The following is a 13,102-nucleotide window of genomic DNA, read 5'->3' on the forward strand; positions in this document are numbered from 1 at the left end:
CTGTACGGGTGTATGGAGTAATTTTATCTATAATGCTTTTTTCTAATGTGTTGACTCTGAAATAGAATAATTATTCAACTGCTAGGAATGTATCTGAAACGATCGGTAAGAAGTCATTTTCAAGTCATGTGTGTTTCTGCTTTCAGCATTTTAAAAGAAGGATGGGAACAAGAATCTGATTAAGAAAGTGTGATAAATATAAATGTGCGTGCGTGTGTGTGTGTGTGTGTTTACAGTGCCCACGTTAGGATTCATATCATGAGTGGATGGATGTTATTCTTTCCCCCTCCTCTGCCCCTGCCCCCCTTCTTTTATTCCACTGAACTGTTTCCACATTCTCCCTACTTGCTCTTGTTTCTTCTTTAGACTATTATCTCCCTGTGGGTCCTCCTCTTTCAGTCTTGACCTATTCATTCTCTTTCCACTGACTCAACTATCTCTTGCTGGTTTTATCTCTTCCCAGTTCTCCAATGTTTATATTCTTTATTTTCTCTATATCAAATAACAGCAATTTATATACTGTTTCCTTTTGGATGAAAAGGGCCTTGTGACTACGATATGTATCTACTAACTGAAGATAAACATTCATGCTGTGTTAAATAAAATGTTTATTTCTTGTTTTGCAGTATATTCCATTAATAGTTGACATATGTTGCAAATTAGTTGAAGAAAGAGGTCTTGAATATACAGGTATTTATAGAGTTCCTGGAAACAATGCAGCAATCTCAAGTATGCAAGAGGAACTCAACAAGGGAATGGCTGATATTGATATACAAGATGATGTAAGTTTGTGTATTTCTATTTGAATAACTGGTCTGTGTTTTTTTCCTTTGTGGTATTGACTACAAACATACTGTATTTTTATTTTGCATACCTAGAAATGGCGAGATTTGAATGTGATAAGCAGTTTACTAAAATCCTTCTTCAGAAAACTCCCTGAACCACTTTTCACAAATGGTGAGTTAACCCCACCAAAGACACCGATGCAACAGTTGAACATTACATTGTTGGGAAACCACAGCATATTAAATTGAACCAGGGGAAAATATTTTTGTCAAAAGAAACAGGAGGTTTTGTTCTTATTTGTATACAAAGCATAATCATGTCCTATTTTTTTGTCATTTGGATTGTTTTTTCCTCCTGATACATTTCAGTGAAAAACAGTTTATAAAACGTTGTTAAAGTTCAGTAAAAATGTATATTATCCTGTTCATTCATGTTTACAGCTGAGTTGAAAATATGTTATTATTGTTCTCAGTGAAAAGCCTCAGGCATAATAAGGTACAATTAGTAGAAAAGCATTTTTTCAGCCAAACCAACTATTTGACTTAGATAAGACCTTGTAGTAGATGTTGCAGTGCGGGGAGAGAAAGTGGACAGACTGTGTAAATACAGGATGTACCCTCAGAGAACTCACATTTTAGGGAATTTCCTTTGTTTGATAAGGCCTAGGGGAGTCATTAAAAACTATAGTAGTTTTATTTTACTTATTTATTTTTTTAATAAATTTATTTATGGCTGCGTTGGGTCTTCATTGCTGCGTGGACTTTCTCTAGTTGCGGCGAGCGGGGGCTACTCTTCGTTGCAGTGTGCGGGCTTCTCATTGCGGTGGCTTCTCTTGTTGCAGAGCACGGGCTCTAGGCACGCGGGCTTCAGTAGTTGTGGCACACGGGCTTAGTAGTTGTGGCTCATGGGCTGTAGAGCGCAGGCTCAGTAGCTGTGGCCCACGGGCTTGGTTGCTCCATGGCCTGTGGGATCTTCCTGGATCAGGGCTCGAACCCGTGTCCCCTGCATTGGCAGGTGGATTCTTAACCACTGTGCCACCAGGGAAGCCCCTATAGTAGTTTTAGGACAACATTTCAAAGGCTATTTGGGGTCCTCCCTACTATTTTTTTCTTTTTAATTGTGGTTTGAAATTGAACCTTAAAGGGAAACTAGATTACAGCTTACCTAAACAATTTAAGATGAATTTGGTTTTTTTTGTTCTTACTGTTGTCAGATAAATATGCCGACTTTATTGAAGCCAATCGTAAGGAAGATCCTCTAGATCGTCTGAAAACATTAAAAAGACTAGTAGGTATTATTTTATATTTTTGGAGGTACAACAAAAGTTCAGCATTTAAATCCATCATGAAATAATATGTTTCAGATTCATGATTTGCCCGAACATCATTATGAAACACTCAAGTTTCTTTCGGCTCATCTGAAGACAGTGGCAGAAAATTCAGAAAAAAATAAGGTGTGTAAACTGTTTATTGAAGAGATGTACTTTGAGTGGCTTTAGTTGAAAAGATGTACTTCACTGCTTCATGCGAAATAGTCAAAAATAGGTTATAATTAAACAAAAGCTCTAAAATACATCATACTGGTGATCACGTCCCTCTAAAGATCACTACTAAAAGCAAAAGATCCCCAAAATATGAATTGTTGTTTTTTCAAGACATTTTCTTTTATGTTTATCCAGCAAGAAAAATGAAAAAGTCAGAAATTTTACTTCTTTTATTTTTCAACTGTATATTAATATTTTGAATGGGCAATATTTGCACAAACAACAGTAAAAATGTATCAAATGGTATACAGTGAAAAACAACAGACATTTTCTTTTTTTGTTTTGTTTCATTTAGATTTAGCAGATACTTTTTTTTGGTTTTGTTTTCACACCACCATATTACCTTTATCAAACACACCAAAATTTATTGTTCCTTCATATTATCTAGTCTGTTCACGTGTAGCTTTTCCTGATTGGTTTAAAGAAATATCTTTTGGATGAATATTGTATGATTTTACTCACATGGAATAAAAAAAACACACACACACAAAATAAATGAACAAACCAAACAAAAACAACACATAGATACAGAGAACAGAGTAGTGGTTACCAGAGGGGGAGGGGCAGGGGTGCAGGGGAGGGTGAAAGGGTTAAGGGGGATCAACTCTGGTGATGGATGGAAACTAAATTTTTGGTGTGGAGCCCAAGACCAGTTTGATTTTTTTTTTTTTTGAGTTCCACAATGGTTTTTTACCCTCTAGTATGTTTTTGGGATTGGTTATTTAATATTTTAATCAAATCCTAAGGTCAAAAAATTACACCAGACACTTATAAGATATAACAAAGAAAAACAAAAGATTCGCACCTTTGACAATCAGGTACTTAAACAGGAGTACAAACTATCATGGAAGGAAACATACAAACATATAGGCATGTAATACTGAGGTGTTCATTGGTACAAGGATAAGCAACAAGCTTTGGAAGTCTTGGTTGAAGTAAAAATTTTGTCAAAAGAATATTTTCAGACATTAGGTTTTACATATTCATGATCTTAATGTACTACTCAGGCAAATTTGGAAATTTTTATGTACCTCTTTCCATTTGTTTAGTTTTTGAGGGGAGAGGTTTTCCCTATTCTTTTGCAAGTTTTATTCCCTTTGATTTTAATATTTTTGTCAGTTGATCCAACTTTGTTAATACTTATTTTTGGCCGAGGTGCACGGCTTGTGGGCTCTTAGTTCCCTGACCAGGGATCAAACCTGTGCCCCCTGCAGTGGAAGCGCGGAGCCCTAACCACTGGACTGCCAGGGAATTCCCTGTAATACTAGTTTTGAACCAGATCAATTGTTTTCAATCATAGACTTCCTGGGAAAAACGAGTGCCAATTAAGTATTGTATGTTGTCATTAAAGCAAGAAAAAGAATTTACATATAGATCAGTTTATGGAAACTCTAACCCTGAAGCATTATTTTTTTTTACACACATCAGTCAGCCATTCTTTGAATTCTTTTTCATCAAAAGAGTCTTTCAGAAGTGAAATGCCAAACATGCAATGGGAATTTAAGCCTACTTTCTTAAGAAAAGTTGTGATATTTTCTAATATCATCCTCTGTTGCAGATGGAACCAAGAAACCTAGCCATAGTGTTTGGTCCAACTCTCGTGAGGACCTCTGAGGATAACATGACGCACATGGTCACTCACATGCCAGACCAGTACAAGATCGTAGAGACACTTATCCAGCACGTAAGTCCAGGCTTCGGCTCATCGAGAAAATTCTTTTTCGTGAGCAGCTGATAGTCGGTAGGGCAGAATTTGGTTATAAATTTTTTTTTTTTTTTTCCTAAGAGAATTACCTTTTTTTCTGTGCTGTCCTCCAAAATATAGATCTCTGTAGGGGGTTATTTAATTTCTCTTTTTCACCTTTTTTATTTTAAATTTTAGCATGACTGGTTTTTCACAGAAGAAGGTGCTGAAGAACCTCTTGTAAGTATTGTCCGTCAGCGTTTGTACTCTGTTCTTCTCATTTGGGACACACAAGATCCTGATCCTACAACTGTGTCACCTTCCTGCTTTGTATGCTATTGTCTGCTTTGCACCCCGAAAGCAGGTCTATAGCGCCTCAGTTTCTGATCTAATGAAAATCCAAGTATGATACTTATTTGGTAATTAATTATATGCAAATAATGTAAAAAATTAAGCATATGTCCTCCACTCAGTAATGTGTCTTTTACTAAATGTTGTTTGAATTTTAAAGAAAGTATCTTTGAAGAGATGATGAAGAGATCTTTGTTTATTAACCATAGACAACAGTGCAGGAGGAAAACACAGTAGACTCCCAGCCAGTGCCAAACATAGATCATTTACTCACCAACATTGGAAGGACAGGCGTCTCCCCTGGAGATGTATCAGGTAACTCTTGCCTGGGCAGTATTGATCTCTAGGTTAAAAGCTAAATTCTTATAACATGAAAGAGCAAATCAATCATAAGTAACAATTCACTATGATTTTTTTTTTCCTTTTCTTCTCCTTTTTTTCCCTTTCCACTAATAAAAAAAAATGTAATCTTCCTTTTCTGATTGATCTGAATTATCTTCCAGTGACTGTAATGCCATTGGCAGTGCATGGAGTTGTAATGCTTGTCAGAAAGGAAATATGAGGGAAAATGAGCATGCAAACCACTGTTTTGTTCTTTTTTTTTTTTTTTTTTTTAATTCACAGTTTCCATGTAATAGTCATCACAAGGTAAAACAGATACACGCTACTGAGTATGTGGTTGCTGTGATGGCAGAAAGTGTGGTCTAGACTGTATGAGTAGTTCTCACTCTTGAGCTGGACGTTCTGTTGAAAAAGCAGCCAATTAAATATGTAAAATGCTCATGGGCACCATTCCCATAAATGCGGTCTATTTTGTCACTACAGAGGTCACCGTAAAAGACAATCTCTCTGACATTTTCTTCTGTCTTCTGTTGCCACCCTAACGTTCAGTGAAGTATCAGTTCTAATAGGCTCTTTCGATGCAGATTTTCTCCTGCCAAACTGTTGCACTAACCTAGCATGTTTTACACCGTGTTCTCCCTTTGTCTCTAGTTCTCGTTGTAGTCCTAAAGGGTTCTCTTTCCAGCACTTACTGACACAGGCACATCTGTACTGATGTTGCACAGGCGAGATGGGAGGAGTCTATCGCGCGGTAATGTCGCTAGTGGATTCCGTGGTGTCCCTGACGGACAGCTGGAACTGTAGGAAGAAGGAGGACTGCTGTCCGCACTGTAGCTGCCTTGTCTGCAGAAGCCCCCGCTTCCTGTAAACGCAAACCAAGCTGATCTGTGGTGTACACTTTCTCTTACGGTTATTGGAAACAGATCACTACTACTTTCTTAAAAGTTTTTCTGCTGTTTCTTGTTATTTCTGAAGCAGACCGTGAGGAGAAATAGCATGGTATGGTCTACCAGTTCTTAAAGTCATAAAGCATTGAGCCATGTGTTGAAAGGGGCGTGGCATGGGGCTCAGCTCATTAGTTCTGAAAATCCATTTCCCTGAAGTTGAAAGAGAAAATTTCCAAATTGGTGTCGTCCTGAAGAGTGCTAGCCCCTTCCTACCCTCTTTATACTTGTATAATCTGAGTTTTTGCCAGACAGTAAAATGATGCTCTCCATTTTTCCATTTCCATAATAGCATTTGTGAATAAATAATTGGAAAACTGGTAGCAATTTAACTAGTCAAAAGGATCCCTGACTGCACAGATGCGAAACCGGGGTCCAAAGCACAGAGATCAGCATGATTTAACGTAACGTCAGAGTGACCCAGAAGCAGGGTTATCGTAATGCATCCTTACGCACACAGTATATGCTTCCAAAATTTAACATGGACAGTCTGACAAAAATCAACATAAATACACTGAGTCTGAGCATCTCAATTTGTAGCGAGGGCGGCCAACAATCCTAAACGTTCTACATTGTGTATCAGTTTCAGATACAGGATGTGGTACATAGTGCAATTCTTCAAAAGGTCTTCGAGCTGCTTTATTGCTAGATTTAATACTTAGCAAATTTAATAAACACTAGTGTTTCTGTTTTGTTTAGCACAGGGCTCCTTTGCCATACCTATCATTGAGCTGATTCTGCCTACAATTCACAGCATCCTTTCATGGCGGTGGCTTTCTGTGGTGCAGCTTGCATCTTTGTGAGCTCTGACTATCCACTGTGTTCTATTGTTTTTGAGTTTTGCTTTCACATTTTGTTCTGTGCCTGTCTTTTCCATAAGTTTTGCATTGTTTGTTGAAAGCAGTAAAGAATCTGACCAATACTGACCATGTTTTCTTTAACTTCTCACAGATTCAGCTACTAGTGACTCAACAAAATCTAAGGTAAATTGTTTTGTACAGTTTGCAATATTTTAGAGGGGAATTGCTTTGTGGTTGATCGTTATGATTCGTATGCAGATGCACCCCTGTCTGTGTCTGATGACAGGCCAACAGAGTCTTATAAGGGGAAAAATTAATGCTTAAAATAGAATATGATAGAGGAATACTGGATTGTGAGGTGGGGTGTTGGATTTATCTCAGTGTAGTTTAGCATAATTCAAAGAAGTAGGCATTTACCCCCTCATTCTTTTTTTTTTTAATTAATTAATTTATTTATTTTTGGCTGTGTTGGGCCTTCGTTTCTCTGCGAGGGCTTTCTCTAGTTGCGGCGAGCGGGGGCCACTCTTTATTGCAGTGCGCGGGCCTCTTACTGTCGCAGCCTCTCCTGTTGCGGAGCACAGGCTGCGGACGCACAGGCTCAGTAGTTGTGGCTCACGGGCCTAGTTGCTCCGCGGCATGTGGGATCTTCCCAGACCAGGGCTCGAACCCGTGTCCCCTGCATTGGCAGGCAGATTCTTAACCACTGCGCCACCAGAGAAGCCCCCCCCCCCATTCTTAATGTGAAAATTTTCTAACATATGCAAAAGTAGAGAGAATAATATAATGAGCCCTTATTATCCACCCTCAACAATTAACACATGGCCAAGTTTGTCTCATCTGCACCCACCCACTTTCCTCCTCCTCGTGACTTTTTTTTTTTTTTTTTTTTGGCCTCGCAGCAGGTGGGATCTTAGTTCCCCTACCAGGGATGGAACCCGTGTCCCCTACAGTAGAAGCTCAGAGTCTTAACTACTGGACCACCAGGGAAGTCCCTCGGGACTATTTGGAAGCAAATCCCAAACATTTTATTTCATTCTGTAAACATTTCAGTAGTAATATAGACTTTATTATTATTATACATTTTTTATGAAAATATATATTCTTGCTTCTTTTCAACAAGATCACTAATTTTGTTTTGGTTTTAATAAATTATTTATTTATTTATTTATTTATTTATGGCTGCCTTGGGTCTTCGTTGCTGCTTGCAGGCTTTCTCTAGTTGCGGCGAGCGGGGACTACTCTCCGTTGCGGTGTGTGGGCTTCTCATTGCAGTGGCTTCTCTTGTTGCAGAGCACGGGCTCTAGGCACGCGGGCTTCAGTAGTTGTGGCACACGGGCTTAGTAGTTGTGGCTCATGGGCTGTAGAGCGCAGGCTCAGTAGCTGTGGCACACGGGCTTAGTTGCTCTGCGGCATGTGGGATCTTCCTGGACCAGGGCTCGAAGCCGTGTCCCCTGCATTGGCAGGCGGATTCTTAACCACCGCACTACCAGGGAAGTCCCTAATTTTGTTTTTATAATCAATTTTTGTTTACATAATTTGTGTTCTGTTGACACCACCACCAAAGTGCACTTTTTGAGTAGTTTTTAAGACATTCAGTTAGAAAGTTTTTCATTAATTCAGTTTGTGCCAGCTTTGCTCTTCTGAGACTACAGCAAGTAGAACTGTCAATAAATTTCTTCAAATGTTCTATTTGGAAATGAGACATACATATCATTATATATCATTTCTAAACATAATGGGATCACATATGACTAAATTAGAATTGAATTTTTGCAGAAAATATCATAAAATATTTAATGATATGTCATTCGCTATCACTTATATTGTGATTTTTACCATTGTTTTACCCCAACTTTTTATTTTGAAAAATTTTAAGCCTACAAAAATGTTATTGGAATAATAGCACCCAAACCTTTTGCCCTAGATTTATCAGTTGGTAAATCTTGATATATATGTAATTTTTTTTTTCTGAGTCATTTGAGAGTTAACTTATAGACATGATAACACTTTACCCCTAAATGCTTCAGTGTGCATCTCCGAAGAACAAGGGGATTCTTCTATGTAATTACAGCATAATTATTGTATTCTGGTAGTTCACATGAGTACAATACATTATTATTTCTAATGTACAGTTTTTACACAAATTTCGCCAGTTGTCCCAATAATGTGTGTTGTTTTTTCTTTTCCTGTATATAGGATGCAATCAAGGATCGCCCCTTGCGTTATGTTGTCATGTCTCCTTAGACTTCTTTACTTTGGAACAGTTTCCCACCTCTTTTTGCCAGAATATAAGATTTTAGATTTAGATTTTTAGGTTTTAGATTTCATACCTGTTTGAAATTCCCTCCTTTCCTCTCACTAGATGCATATTTCTTAACCTGTGGTTATAGCAGTCTCTTCATCTTAAGTAAATTATGGTGGTGTTTGTATTATACCTATAATATAATGGATGTCCAAATGATATAATTCTTTGTAACAATTTTTTTCAGTTGTAAAATAATATAGTCATTTGCTCCAACACATAGTGATCACAGAAACATCGAATTTTAAAGGGAACCGTTGGGAATCTTAAAGATAGTATAATCTAATTTCTTCTCACTTAAATCAGCAATGAAGTTGAGGTGTTTAAAAGTGAATCAATTGCTCAGTGTCATACACTGCAAGCTAGGGAAGGAACACCAGGTCTTCTAATTCAGAGCTCAGTCACAGCCATCATCCCCTACGGTCTTCAACAGAATGTGTTAAATGTGAATAACCCTTAGAAAGGTCCTGTATAATTATAAAATCCTTTATAACTTATAAAAACAAAGTTCCATCAATCTGTGATTTCATTTTGGTGAATCCTTTCTAGTACAAAAGCCTGAATTTTTACTGTAATTTTCAAGACTTCAGTATAGTAGTTCTAGCTTGTCTAAGATTTTTATGACAATAGAGAAACTATTACTCAGTTTCTGTTACTCTGCATACTTCCTGCCTGCCTGCTTGACTTAAATGGTGTGTGTTACACCAGCTAGTGTTTATTGACTGCCCCCACCCGAATTTACTTAGCCTGTAGGCATTATGAACACTTAAACACTCATCATCGAGAACCTATTAGGCGTAGCTGACAAAGCCAGTTGGCCGCAAAGCCAATTGGCCGCACTGCCACTTTCTCAATACAGGGCACTGCAGTGTTTCTTTGGTAAGGGTTTAAGGTCTTTAATTGACCTTATGTTTTTTGAACTTCATGATTTGCTTGTTACTTGAGGTCAGTGAAGACAGTGCCAACTTGATTTACCTAAGGCCAGTCTCTGCAGATCCAGCCTGCCTGAACTAATGAGAACCCAGGAGCTCCCTTATCTTAATCAGCTTAATCAGGAACCTGAGGACCCTCTGAGGGTAGCAGAAGCAGGGACGGTCTGTAGATGGAGGGAAGTCAAGAAGAATAGGAGTGCGAGAGGGCCCCAAGCACAGAAGGTGTCCCTGAAAGACAGGTGTATGTCAGCTGTGACATGGCAGATAAATACCACCAGGCAAGAAATGGGACAGATTAAATAAAAATAAGAAGTTGTCTTAGGTACAAGTTAAAAGGGGGTGTAAAAACTACACCCTGTTATTACTTGGCTTTAGTGGTTAAGAAATACTTGGGGGAGGGGGAGGGAAGGAGTGGGAGTTTGGGATGACCAGATGCAAACTATTCAATGTTATATACAGGATGGATAAACAACAAGGTCCTGCTGTACAGCACAGGGAACTATATTCAGTCTCCTGTGCTAAACCATAATGGAAAAGAATATGAAAAAAAAGAATGTCTATATGTGTATAACTGAGTCACTTTGCTGTACAGCAGAGACGGGCACAACATTGTAAATCAACTAAATTTCAGTTAAAAAATAAAAAATAATCACCAAAGCAATGGAAATCACACAAAAAAAGAAATATTGGTGCTGGGCGGGGGGAACCTTTTCAGAAAATGAACTCAATAACGTTCTTATGTTCAAAGTCTCGTGTCTCTGCCCCCCAGGGTTCTTGGGGATCCGGAAAAGATCAGTATAGCAGGGACCTGCTTGTGTCGTCCATCTTCGCGGCCGCCAGTCGCAAGAGGAAAAAACCAAAAGAAAAAGCACAGCCCAGCAGCTCGGAAGACGAACTGGACAATGTGTTTTTTAAGAAAGAAAACGCAGAGCAGGGTCACAATGATATTAAAGAAGAGTCCAAAAAAGAGAGCGAGACACCGGGCAGGAAACAAAGGACCGTGGCTTGCAAAGAGAATCACGCGAAGAAAGACGGCAGCGCGGCCAGAGCTGATCAGCGAGCCCTGCGGGGGGAGAGCGCGGAGCCCCCGGCCCCCCAGGGCACCAAGCAGAGCAGGTCGCCCACCCTGAGCTGTCGCCTGGCCATCCTGAAGGAGGGCCCCAGAGCCCTCGCGGCCCAGAAGGCCTCCCACCCAGACGAGACGGGGACCGACTCCGGCGCCCTGGCGAGGTTTTCCACCAAGAAATCCACCAGCCCCGAACCCAGAGTCGGCGAGTTTCTGGTCAGTGTCGGCACCAGCACCGCCGACGACCCGGCGACGTCGCCCGCCCCCTCCGTGACCGGCCTCGACTCCAGCCGGCTGAGCCCCGAAGTGCAGTCGGTGGCCGAGAGCAGGGGCGACGACGCCGACGACGAGAGGAGCGAGCTGGTGAGCGAGGGGCGGCCGGTGGAGACGGACAGCGAGAGCGACTTCCCCGTCTTCCCCGCCGCGCTGGCCTCCGAGAGGCTCCTGCGAGGAAAGCTGCAAGACGCCACGAAGACGAGCCGGCGGAACTCGGAAGGCAGCGAAGTCAGCGGTACGGAGGGGAGTTTAACGCCGAGTTTAGAGAGCCGGAGGCTGCTCTTCAGTTCCCATAAGCTGATTGAGTGTGACACTCTGTCCAGGAAAAAATCCGCCAGATTCAAGTCAGACAGCGCGACTCTAGGAGATGCCAAGAATGAGAAGGAAGCCCCTTCCATCACGAAGGTGTTCGAGGTGATGAAAAAAGGAAAATCAACAGGGAGTTTGCTGACACCACCAGCCAGAAGCGAATCCGAGAAACAGGAACCCACCTGGAAAACGAAAATAGCTGATCGGTTAAAACTGAGGCCCAAAGCGCCGGCAGATGACATGTTTGGAGTAGGAACTCAAAAAACCAACGCCGATCCTGCCAAAAGGAAAAACATCAAACGCAGACACACGCTGGGAGGGCACAGGGATGCTACTGAAATCAGTGTTTTGAATTTCTGGAGAGCGCAGGAGCAGAGTGGGGACAGAGAATCCGAACTCTCAGCTGTGACTCGGTTGAAGCCCAAATGCTCAGCCCAGGACCTGTCCATCTCAGACTGGCTGGCCAGGGAGCGGCTACGCACCAGCACGGCCGACCTGAGCAGAGGGGACGCGGGGGACCCCCAGCCCCAGAGCCTTAGCACGTTAGACATACCCACCACGGACCCAGCCCTGTCTTCTCAGTCCCATGCAGACAGTTCTCCCAGCACCTTGGCGTCAACTAACAGGCCCCCTCTTTCCACACCACCACAGTCACCTGACCAAATCAATGGAGAAAGCTTCCAGAACACGAGCCAAAACGCCAGTTCTGCAGCGACGGCCCAACCTCATCAACTGTCCGAAACCCCAGGCAGCAAAGCACAGTTCCATCCCTGTCTTTAAACTGGGGGTACGTCCACTCCAGCGAATAAAAGCTACTGTTACACGTTCCATAACTCTGTAAATATTTTCTTGTACCAGAATTGTTATTATGCAGCCTTCATTTGGGCTGGTTTCATCATTTTGCACTGTGAAATAGCTTTACAGTGCATTACTACAGCCAGAAGAACATATATATATATTTAAAAATATATTGGATAGTTGTATACAAATGAGCAAGGTTATTTGTTGCGACTCACCGCATAGTGCATACACCCAAGATTACTGAAGAAAATAGCTGGCATTAGTATGCAGCAAATGTGTTCTTTTGGTTTCATCACTAACAAAAGTGCCTCATCATAAAAATACATTTGGTTTTTAGGGTGCCATATTGTTAAAATTAGATAACTTACACTGAGTAAACAAATGCGTTTTATTGGTAACAAATTTCATCACATTTACCAGTTTTAACACAGGTAGATACAGAACTTCCATTCTCTAGTCATTCCAGGTGGATCTCTGAGTTTTCTATTCAAACTTTTAATACAGTTTTTGAGTTTTGTGTGACTTGAATTTTTAATCTTTCTGTAAAATACGTAACTTAAATGAACATATTATATGTGTATCTTTTCTTCAGATACCAGATTTGATATAAATGTTGTAACATAGATGTGTAGATAGTGACCTGGATGGAACTGGCTTCTTTATGGAGAAGAATATAATTCTGCATGAGGACTTAATGGATCCAAACCTGTGTCATGCCTGTGTGCATACCCAATTAAACACTGGAAATAAAAATTGTTTTGGTGAACTTTGCATGGCTTGAAACTTATTCTAATATATATATTTAAATGCCATCCATTTATAACCGCCTTAATTGGTTCTGACATTTATTTATTTATGTATTTATTTAATTTTTTGCTGCCGTGCGACACGCAGGATCTTAGTTCCCTGACCAGGGATTGAACCTGTGCCCCCTGCGGTGGAAGCGCGGAGTCCTAACCACTGGAT

The 13,102-nt window shown here is 40.6% G+C and overlaps 1 protein-coding gene across 8 annotated transcripts in view; it reads left to right on the forward strand.

Annotated features, from left to right (window-relative positions):
* Positions 1 to 12,902, forward strand: part of ARHGAP21 (Rho GTPase activating protein 21) — a 125,146-nt gene extending 112,244 nt beyond the window's left edge. For all 8 annotated transcript variants that reach the window (XM_036841766.1, XM_036841761.1, XM_036841763.1 and 5 more), the window contains 9 exons: positions 627 to 782; positions 879 to 957; positions 2,000 to 2,073; positions 2,150 to 2,239; positions 3,888 to 4,013; positions 4,212 to 4,253; positions 4,574 to 4,679; positions 6,602 to 6,633; positions 10,454 to 12,902. In XM_036841766.1, coding sequence (XP_036697661.1) covers positions 627 to 782; positions 879 to 957; positions 2,000 to 2,073; positions 2,150 to 2,239; positions 3,888 to 4,013; positions 4,212 to 4,253; positions 4,574 to 4,679; positions 6,602 to 6,633; positions 10,454 to 12,115 — 2,367 coding nt within the window. In that variant the 3' untranslated portion in view covers positions 12,116 to 12,902. The remainder of the gene's footprint in view (positions 1 to 626; positions 783 to 878; positions 958 to 1,999; positions 2,074 to 2,149; positions 2,240 to 3,887; positions 4,014 to 4,211; positions 4,254 to 4,573; positions 4,680 to 6,601; positions 6,634 to 10,453) is intronic.
* Positions 12,903 to 13,102: the final 200 nt, after the last annotated feature.

The sequence above is a fragment of the Balaenoptera musculus genome, chromosome 2 (genome assembly GCF_009873245.2).
Source record: "Balaenoptera musculus isolate JJ_BM4_2016_0621 chromosome 2, mBalMus1.pri.v3, whole genome shotgun sequence".
In the NCBI taxonomy this organism is placed as follows: domain Eukaryota; kingdom Metazoa; phylum Chordata; class Mammalia; order Artiodactyla; family Balaenopteridae; genus Balaenoptera; species Balaenoptera musculus.